The following is an 11,362-nucleotide window of genomic DNA, read 5'->3' on the forward strand; positions in this document are numbered from 1 at the left end:
TCTAAAGCTGAATGGCCTCCAATGAGTTTTGACTTGAATCCAATTCCAATGGTCTACAGCATTTGATCAATTATGGTTTATAAGGGTCGCACAGCAGTTTACACAAAAGCAGAGTTAAAAGAGTCAGAAAGTCAAATGGATCATGGAAAAAAGGCTATGTACAGTCATAACGTGAAATGGGGAATAGACAGATCATTTCAAATTTGAGAATTACGTCTAAAATCTTTAAAATGGCAAATAGGTGGTGTATTTAATAAAATTGAAACAATCGTGGAATTAAAATTTGTCAACATATTTTCCTGAAAAATTGTGTACAAGAATTTCAATGAAAGGATTTGATTGTGGTAAAATTTCAAACTTTCATCATTTACATACAGTCTGGCAACTATAGGATTCTACAGATTTCCATTTTTTTCTCATCCCAGGAATATGGAATATATATATATATATATATATATATATATATATATATATATATATATATATATATATAATATATATATATATATATATATAGATATCAACAGTGTCATTCTCTAACCATATAACTGGAAAAAAAAAGAAATTTACTTTTTTAAAGTTATAAATGTTCAGAATTCCTTTCTGGTAATCGCCTACTCATTTTGGATGCATAGGGGCAGTATAAATAGCACATAGTATTACCAAAACACGACGGTTATTGTTTTCCATCAAGAACGCTCGCAATGATGTAAGAGAATGACACCATAGATTTAACAAAGTGAAAGTCAAATTTTAAAATCTCTCAACTCATTCTTTCATCTTTCCATGAGTCTACTCTCTTGCCTCTCACTCCTCTTTACTACTTATTTCTTTCATCTACTTTAATTCAGTTTTTCATCAGTTTCATTTGGAGGAGACACTGTCGCCATCACATTGGGTACAATAGCCAGGACCAGAACCACGGCTGTCAAGAGAGGAATTCTGTATAAGCTATCCATGGTGAACATAAGGGCCATGACTGACAGGAAATATAGAGCGCCTCCTAGCAACTGCCCTTGAAACCTGGGGAGGGGGGGGGGGGGGGGGGGGGGGGGGGGGGGGGGGGGGGGGGGGGGGGGGGGGGGGGGGGGGGGGGGGGGGGGGGGGGGGGGGGGGAAGGAGGAAAATATTTATGTGAGAGTGAATCAAGCTATTCATCAAAAAAATACCCCCAAAAAACCCCGAAATACATCAAACCAAAAAAAAAAGCAAATAACAAACTAAATTTAAAAAACTAAACAAGTAGCAAACCCCCTCCACCACACATAAACATGAAAAAAATAATACAACAACCCCCACCCCCCAAAAAAAAACCCCCCAAAAAACCCACAACAAAACAGAAACCCCGACAAAACAACAAACCCGTGACCCTCTCCAACAAACAATAGTAAGTAATCGGTGTGACATTTAAAAAATAATTCTATGTGTGCTAATATGAATAGAACAATGCAACTTCAAGCAACAATTGTGTCACAATATGTAATATATAGGGTGTCAGAAAAAAAACTGAAAAAATATTGTTACGTTATTTCAATATGAAGAACTCAGAAACTCAAAAATTTGCAAGCAACAAGAACAATAATTTAAATTAATACTTGCTAAGTTTGATTTAAAATCTATGATTGGTTAAGAAACTATGCCGGTTATACCCAAAACGTATAAAATTTACGGTATTGAATGTTTCCACACTTGTGTCTTGTTTTTAGCAGTGTTGTGTGACTAGTGTGATGCAGCAATCATATTTGATTTATTTCTAAAGAATTAATGGTTTCCAATGAGTCCTGATTTGAATAAAATGGACTACAGCATAATATGGACAATGATGTCAGTATATGAGTCGTGCAATATTTTACACAAAAGCAGAGCTAAAAGAGTCAAAGTTTCATGGAACCAAATCATTATCTAAGACAAGAAAATCAATTGGATCTTGGAAAAAAAAAAGGCTTCGCACTGTCATAGAGCAAAACGGGGGATAGACAGATCACATCAAAATTTGATTATTATGTCAAAATCTTTGATACGACAAATTTGAGGTACAGTTCACTCCATTTAATCGCACATTGGTTAATTGCACACTCCGCTTATATGCTACACATTCCCGGAAAACAGAATTATTTCTGTATGATAGCTCCGCTTAATCGCACAACTTCTCTGCTTAATCGCTACACCTTAAATCCATCTTGTTTGGAGAAAAATATCTTTAAAATACAATAACAACAAAAAAGGTAATGAAAATGTGTTTCTCATTGAACCATTTCCGCATGTTAATATCGTATCACGCGTGAAAAAGCTTTCCCGTCAACACAATTCCACTGTTCCTCTGACCCCGACTAGGTCAGACACAATGCTTGTTAACTGATATCAAAGGATTACCTGACACGACGGGCTTATTGACTCAGCACTCACTGTCTGCATCACAGGGTGTGAAATGTGATTGCAGTCCACCCAATGCCGTGTGTTTGTTTACATTGTCTGACCACTCGATTGCAATTCTCTACCTACTACTACTGGGCCGTTAACAATAAGAAAGGATTACATTAAGGGCTCGAGTCTCATCTTTTGATTGATCTATATGGTCCCTGTCCACATTGATACACTCAAAAGGCAACTGAAATGGCACCAACTCGAGGCATGTCTTCTCCCCATCAGAAAGCTGGCTTTCGAGATGGAAAGGTCGACAGAATGTCGTGTTTTAAAAAGAAGATGACAAAAAACACTATGCTGATGTCTCTTCTGCCAGTCAATGGATGACGAAGTTTTGAAACAACTTCCTCAACAGTAAGACTCTAATGACATTTACAATGCAGACGAGACGTGGCTTGACTACAATCAACGTTTCATGATTACTATTCTTACAAACAATAATGTCACATTTTGTTGTTGATGAAACGTGAATAAGAAAAGAAATTTAAGAGATCAAACAAACAAAACAAACTAAAAGCCCCAAAAACAAACCAAAAAAAGAATAAATAATAAAAGAAAAAGAAACCAAAAATCCCCCACTTCTAATGAGTCAAATGTCTTAAACATAACGGTCCCAAGCCCGTAGAAAACTCACGGGAAGATCCTACATGAATGGCAAATGGAACCTGGTGCTTAGATGCTATTTTTGGCTTCTCCGCTTAATCGACACACTGACCAAACTCCCAAGGGTGTGCTATTAATAAGAGTCAACTGTATATCTATTAAAACAATCGTCAAATATATATTTCTCAATAAATTTTTCTGAAATTTTGGGTACATAAAGTTCAATAAATTGGTTTGATTGTGGTGAAATTTCAGACTTGCATCTGTTATGGCCTGGCGGTTACACACTTCTAAACTTTTCCATTTTTTTTCTCGCACCCGATATATGTAGTTGTTGGCTCAGTGAGTAAAATCACTGACAATATTTCTTTCATTGTCTTTTTAATGGTAAAAATTATTATATCAGAAAATTTGACATACTGTGATGGAATGGCCATTTTGGTGTTAATCAAGACAGCCACGCATATGGATATGATGAATCCTGCTGGTTTGACGGGATCTGATGCAAGGGGATAAAACTGGTAGGATCTGGAAAGAAAATTATAGTACCTATATATACATAATTCCTAATATTTATAGTGGCTCAAATGGAAACGACTAAAACAATAACAGGCCTAGCTCAAATTGTGTTGTTTTCTTTTATTGATTTTTACCTTCAGCCCACTCAGCAGTGATTAGATAGCTGCATTTACATGTATTTTGAGGATTGATGCCATGCATTTAGGAAAAACACTCATGACATCTGCTAGCCGGATATAATGTACCAACACACTATGTGTAACCTTGAATGTTAATAGTCTTGCTCGATAGAATCTAGTGAGAACTATGAATAAAGATGGTTGGCTAAAAAAAAAACAAACCAAGGATGACATCAATTTCGTTCCATCTATAAAGAAGTTTGCAATAGACTACTATACTTTCCAATAGACAGCAAGCATTTTCTACTCTCCATTAAACACTTTAGGAATCAGTATTAACTCAAGGCTTCAAGAGTCTTACGATTGTAAAGGATTACTATCTATCTATAATATTTAAAATAATTACCACTAAAATAATAATAATTAAAATCAGTATCACCAACCAGGTGTGATAACTCTATCCAAAAAGATTTTCCTTTTAATTTTAATTTTACCACACTTGAGTCCTCTTGCAGAACATTCTTCTGTAGTTTTAAAAAAAATTTGATTAATCTGTTTTGTTGGCCCCAAAGTGAGAAACTGCAAACACTGCCCCTTCAAGTAATTATCTGGCATGGTGTAATAAAAAAATGCAACACCAAAACACAAACCCCTTGCTCACAACACAGTGGTTGATCAGTACAGTGTCTAATCTTGTAACAATTTCAAGCAACATTGAGCATGACAATGTCCAACTGGGTGACAATAAGTGTAAAACTTTGTCTCAAGCATTGTGTCTTAAAAAAAAAACTTGAGCTTTTTTATAGAGCACAATATTCACTAAACATGCAAACAGCGCTTTACAAAGGGTCCCTTACCAACAGCAACATGTAACATGTTGCCTTTTACTGTTAGGCGATATTACAATTTTTTCCATCAGAGACAATGCTGTTAATGGTCAGGTACACATTTTACACCTGAGTATGATGAGAGATTGTGAGGACTCAACCACGCACTGAGCGAGGCTGAAACCTTTAGATAAAGCACTTTACACACTTGAATGAGTACCTGCCTATAGGGAGTGATGGATAATAAAGGAAGCCTGACAGGCAGCCCACTCTGCATGAAAATGAAATTTTGTCTCATATGGCCTGCTGGGGGAAATTGATTGTGAAGCTCACTGAGTACGGTCAAACCATGGAAATTTGTGCATTAACTTTAATTCAACAATATGAATGTGAATGTTTACATTGTCAGTTGTTTGAACCATGTGACTAGAGAAGGAAGGGTGGTGATACTGGTCCAGGTCGTCAACATCATGAGGGAGAAAAAGAATACAAAGGATCGGTGAGTCTCCTTGGTGTCCAGGTTACAGGATATCAGGTACAAAATGTGCAATACCTACAGAGGAAGTTTGAAAAAAATTGTTTAAGGTTTAGTGTTCAATGTCCTTTTTTTATCACATTTTCAAATTAGTTAAAGAGTGACATCTCCAATTTAATGTCTGTCAAATCTAATATAATAATAATAATAATAATAATAATAATAATAATAATAATAATAATAATAATAATAATAATAATATTAATAATAATAATAATAATAATAATAATAATAATAATAATAATAATAATAATAATAATAATAATAATAATAACAATAATAATAATAGGGAAAGAGCTATTAATATGCCATAAAAATAGAAGATATTTATGGTATCCTGACATAGAACGTTATAAAAATAATGATTAAAAAAAAACATTTTCACGAGTATATGATGTGCAGTTCTATCCAAGAGATTGTGTAAATTTCTTGATATACAGAGCAGAGTGGATATATAGACAAAGTTTATATTGAAATAATGCTTATATCATGACATATCAAAGTCTTGTTTTTTTGTGTGTTATATGAAATTAGCAAAAATCAGTCTAAAATGAAAACAAAAAGACAATTTAAAATTGGCAAAGACAATATCTTGCTGTAAGGTAAAATACACCAGCCAATGAATGTGCTGATATCCTGCTGTGAGGTGAAATAAGAGGCAAAGAACATGTGACATTATTGTCCGAAGACATTGAACCAATACATAATCCAGATTGACTTGCCTTGTTGCTTCTCATATTTCTCTTTAATTTTTTTGGAAGGACTGACATATTAATATGACGCTCATATCGATATTTTACCATGGTCCTGATGAGGTCCATATATCCACCCTCAATTGTAGGCTTTGTGTTGCATAATGACAGATAGTATCTCTCTACAAAGCCTCGCAGTAAGATAGCTTTGACTAGAATTAAGTAATTAAAATAGTCAAAATCTTTTTTAAAAAAAGGTTTGAGTTTGATACAAAGCAAGGCAGTATCTTGTGAAATAATTTGCATTATTATGTTAGTGGTAGCATGTAAAAAACTCAAATTTGTCTTATGAAAATTTCAAATACCATCTCTTTTGCAATATAATTCACAAACCACATTATGTCAATTTATGCAAAGAAATGTTGTGCAACTATAATCTAATTAATGTAAAGCAGATGTTGAAGTTTTTGTTTTCTGGAAACACGTGATTGCAAATGTAATTGAAAAATGTCATTCTGCATCATGGGCATCAATGCCCTCTGGTTACATGTGGTTGAAATTGTAATTGGATAATGTTGTCATTGTACACCAAGGGCATTAATGCCTCTCGTCGGATACAATAACAATATAATTTATGTCCTTATCATTCTCACCCCACTCCTTCCAAAAAAAAATAAAAATAAATAAATAAAATTAATTATGTCCAGATTAATAATATATTCAAATTACTTACATTGATAATAAGCAGAAAATTAGACACAAATATTCCAAGAGAGCCACTAAATATGCAAGAGGTCACTCCAAGGATGCAAAATGTCCATTTCAAGATGGGGCCCAATCTCTGTAAAGAGCTCGGTAAACTGGGGAAAAGACCGTTTGTTTACAATAAAAATACCAATGGAAGGAAGAAATTTTATTCTCGTAGATTTAGTGAAAATAAACAAAAGAGACAACAGTAACATCATCAAGGTATGAACATTTTTTACAATGTTCTAAAAAGGCATCTTTGTCTACACAAAAGCGTCTGTGACTATAGTGATTGTACAATACATAGTATTGATGAAAAATTAATTAAAATTATTCTCATCAGCGTCATCATGATTATTATTACTTGTGGAGTACCTGCGATATTTGCAGAGAATTAAAGGCTATTGCTAAGAGGCACTCATCTCTTTTGATTATTATATTACTGTATTGTGGAAATTGACATAGATTGAGACGAATCTTTTGAGCCATCAATGATAATAATGATCCATTAATAAAGTGTGTAGGTGCACACAAATGGATCTGGCGGCAATTGGGCCAAATGGTGATTCCCAACGTCAAGTGACTAATCATAATGCCCTAACAGATTTTATAAATAATTAAATGAATCTGGCAACAGGGCGGCCAGGTACTTGTAGACGATAAATAATCATTTGAATCTCAGGTGATGGAAATACGCTTAATTTAAGATAGGTTTGCAAAATACTTGTACATAATATATCAATCTGTATAAAATAGTTTTGTCATGTTTAGATTTGCCAGTAATTCTGTGCTCGTTGACAAAAAATTAACATGGGCTGTACAAAACAGTTTTAACCCCCAACCCTATCTTTTAAAAGAATAGATTATCATTATTATTATTATTATTAATATTATTATATTATTATTATTATTATTATTATTATTATTATTATTATTATTATTATTATTATTATTATTATTATTATTATTATTATTATTATTATCATTATCATCATCATTATTATTATTATCAATTAAAGCCTCACAAGGCCAAAATCTTTCCAAGGTAGCTGAGCACAGCCATCATGTGATGTGCTAGAAAAGAATGCACATAGGAAAACATCCAAGCAGTCAGATACAACAGTAGAGGCAGGAGACGGAACCAAGTGTGTTGCTCTTCTACAAAGTTTGCATCATCTCTGGGTAGGCCAAGCCGGGAAAGAAAACGAGAGATGGGTCGCAATCTGAAAAAAAGACAAGGGTAATTGATAAGATTAATAATAATAGATAATATAAAAGACTTCCCATGTTATGAGCTTGTGGAATTAAATATAATTTGTGTATTAACATAAAGCAATTTAAAGCCATTTTTAATGGGCTTTGTGATGTTACATTCTAAGACTAAGAAGGCCTCATGGAAACGTATGTTCATTTTAAACGTGAGCTGTTATCTGCTAGGAATTCTTTCCTTCTTTCATTAGAATGAAGAATTGAAAGATCTGAGACTATCTAATGAAGTGATCCAATCACATCGGAGAGTGAGTCATGGGTGAGCTTTGTAAGGCGCTCATTGTCACTTTTCAAGTTGATAATCAGCTAAATGTTGACCTTATTAATAATATAGAAGTGAAAGCAACTTTGCTTTAGACTCCAATCAAAGATTCAAGGTTTTAAATATTCTAAATTTAAAAAACATTAAAATTTAGCTCTTTTCAAAGGTTATGATTCCTATCTATACATAATCAAACCTATTCACAAATACAAAAACAAAATTATAGAACTACAAAATTTAGTCCCATCTACAACATTAAGCAATAAAGCTTGCTGAAAAGGAAACTTTAAACATGTGTCCAGGACTTTGAAGAATTACTACATCTTGATTTCTGACTCTCAATTATGATTATGAGAATTGCAAACTGGCCATTTCACTTTAAACATTACAAATATAGGGTCACCTCCGATGAAGTGGAGATTCTTTCTATCAGGATATTCAGTCAAACAGCTGAACAGCCCCTTGTAGCGATTTGCAATTAGAATGCATTTTGCCTCGATAGCAGCCTTTTGGTTTACTCTTTGATTTCCAACTGCCAATGGTAGTTCAAATATCATATGTGGGCATCGTTTACACGAGACCTCCAATTTAACTTCAACATATGGCTAGGTTCTTGAAGTCACTTTCCAAAATAGTATCAGTATCACGGTATTGTCTAATAGCACTTCACAAAATTTTGGAGGAAAAAATAAAAACACAATTTTGTTCTTCTCATTTAAAAAGTGTGTATGACATAGTGTCAGGCAAAGCAAAATGAAAAGTAAAACTACATGAGAAAAGCAAAAGAAAGACCCAGCTCCCTTGATTGGGGACTTTTGGGAATGTTTAAAAAAATTTTTTTTTCTCTTTTTTTCCGCCCTCTTTTCTCTCAAAATGTTTCTGAAAAGAACCATGGCATGAAGAAACGGACTACTCAGATTTTTACGTTGTGTGACTGTACCTGCTCCCCAATTTTGATTTTTTTGTTTTGTTTTGTTTTCTTATGCCGTACTTGGGGTTTAAAATGGACCAACCTCATACCTCTGGACCACTGAAGCCATCTAAAACGAATTCCATGATTTGGAATCAAATAATGAATATATCTCGATAAAAAGTAGAACACTATCAGGGCCCTTACCCAAAGACAAACCGTGTTGCCAGGAGAACAGGCATGATATAAAAGGGCTTGGCATACTCAAACATGGCTTCACATGGTTTGGAGTCACTTCCATGGGTGGCTGGGAAGGTGGGCATCAGAGGTTGTCAGATCCATGATTAGAATGTGGAAGAAAATGGGAAATAACACAATATATCAATACAAACATTTAATTATTCGACAGATCGTTTTTTTATCTTTTTATGTATGGATGATATAGCAGAAAAGTACTAGTTATTATTGCATGGATCTGAAGACATTTCATTAAACAAATATAAAAGAGGAGAAAAAAAAAAGAGAATTATGTATTTATCACTTTTTAGTCTAAAAACAAGCACCGCGTTCTGTAAGTATGTAGAATATTCTTTTATATGGCAAAAGACCCCCCCCCCCCCCCCCCAAAAAAAAAAAAAAAAAAAAAAAAACCAACAAAAAAAAACAACAAACAACCCCTTCCCCCCCCCCCCCCCAAAAAAAAAAAAAACCCAAAAAAAACCAAAACCAACAAAAAAAATACAACCCCCCCGCCCAAAAAAAACCACAAACAAACAAACCCCAAAACAACAAAAAAACAACAACCAAAAAAAACCAACAATTTTTTAAAAAACCAACAAAAATCAACAAACAAACAACCAAAGACACCAAGAATAAAACATGGACAATAATGCCGCTTTTATAGTCACACATGGAAAGGGCTTTTTCAACACAGTCACCTGTGATTAGAAATTTGGCAATAAGCTATAAATAAAATAAGTATGAGGCAATGATTGTGTATGACAACGTATTAAAATTATCTTCATATCATTGGATATTGCGTTGATTAATTAATGTCTGTGCTTTTGAAAGTCTCATTTTCTGTATAAGATTATAAGGCAAGCAAATGCAGCTGTATTCGATTTCCGCGATGCATTCTTACATACCTTGAAACCTGTTAGAGCGAGCAATGACACCTCTCAGGGTGAGCATCCAGACCACAATGAAAAATGCTGGCAAAAGGACGCTATAGAATCGAACAAACTGAAATGATAAAATTCAGAAATTGCATAAGAATTCTAGTCTCTATTAAATACGTGCGATGAAACTCAAAATTGAACATATGCAAAAATCTTCTTTGAGTCCGTTTTTTTTAAAAACATTAATGTAACGTGAACACCAACTCGAAGCAACTGAGTAACGGCGGAGACATCCCATCCTGAACAACAAAAAGACCCCCCCCCCCCCCTTCAAAAACAGAGACCTCCCCCCCCAAAAAAAAAAAAAAAAAAAAAAAAAAAAAACAAAAAAAAAACAAAAAAAAAACAAAACAAAAAAAAAAAAAAAAACAAACAACCCCCCCCCCCCCCCACAAAAAAACAAAACAACAACAACCAAACAAGCCAATCCCCATTTTAAAAAAATCACACATACGCTTTACATGGGGTTAAGTCAACGGCAACACTAACACACACACACACACACACACACACACACACACACACACACACAAGAGAATTGCGAGGAAAAGGATCAGTGGAGAGAGAGAGAGAGAGAGAGAGAGAGAGAGAGAGAGAGAGAGAGAGAGAGAGAGAGAGAGAGAGAGGGGGGGGAGGGAGGTTGAGATAGCAAGCAGCGGGAATACATAAGACGATTTGGTACTAAATCCCTATCCATCCATGTACATGACAAGGACCCTGTCATGACATTAATACAAACATTCTCATTGTCTCTTATCGACGTGCACTTTTTTGCAAGTCTGATAACCCAATTCATTATGAGTTCGTTGTTGTAATGAAAATCTCCAAAAAAAAAAAAAGAAAAAAAGAAAAAAAAAGACAAAAAATATTGTACATTACAACAATGCTAAACTAGGCCCTTTATTGTGTTCGGATGTCAAACTGCATATCTGTATACGTCATCTCTCATCAATCGATGGTGTGTAAATGTGCGCGCGAGTATGTCTTAAACTTAAATGATAGAATATAAACACATATGATATTGTCAAAACCACCATCACCATTCCCTCTTTTCCTCCTCCTCCTCCTCCTCCTCCTACTAATACTACTACTACTAGTACTACTACTACTACTACTACTACTACTACTACTACTACTACTACTGCAACCACCACCACCACAATAACTGAACAGTAATGATGGTGAGGATGATGAGAATAATGATAATGCTGATGCTGCTGCTGCTGCTGCTGCTGATGATGATGATGATGATGATGATGATGATGACAAAAAACATC

General features: G+C 34.4%; 1 protein-coding gene across 1 annotated transcript in view; it reads right to left on the reverse strand.

Moving 5' to 3' along the window:
- Positions 1-545: 545 nt before the first annotated feature.
- LOC144973224 (GPI inositol-deacylase-like) overlaps positions 546-11,362 on the reverse strand; it is a 64,877-nt gene continuing 54,060 nt past the window's right edge. The window contains exons 21-27 of the mRNA XM_078915396.1: positions 10,053-10,149; positions 9,115-9,214; positions 7,492-7,689; positions 6,453-6,579; positions 4,894-5,045; positions 3,448-3,555; positions 546-1,023 (exon numbers count right to left, since the gene is read on the reverse strand). Of these exons, the coding sequence (XP_078771522.1) occupies positions 843-1,023; positions 3,448-3,555; positions 4,894-5,045; positions 6,453-6,579; positions 7,492-7,689; positions 9,115-9,214; positions 10,053-10,149 (963 nt within the window). The 3' untranslated portion in view covers positions 546-842. The remainder of the gene's footprint in view (positions 1,024-3,447; positions 3,556-4,893; positions 5,046-6,452; positions 6,580-7,491; positions 7,690-9,114; positions 9,215-10,052; positions 10,150-11,362) is intronic.

Source organism: Berghia stephanieae, chromosome 5, assembly GCF_034508935.2.
Source record: "Berghia stephanieae isolate SIO BIC M18660-M18661 chromosome 5, UCSD_Bste_1.3, whole genome shotgun sequence".
NCBI lineage: Eukaryota > Metazoa > Mollusca > Gastropoda > Nudibranchia > Aeolidiidae > Berghia > Berghia stephanieae.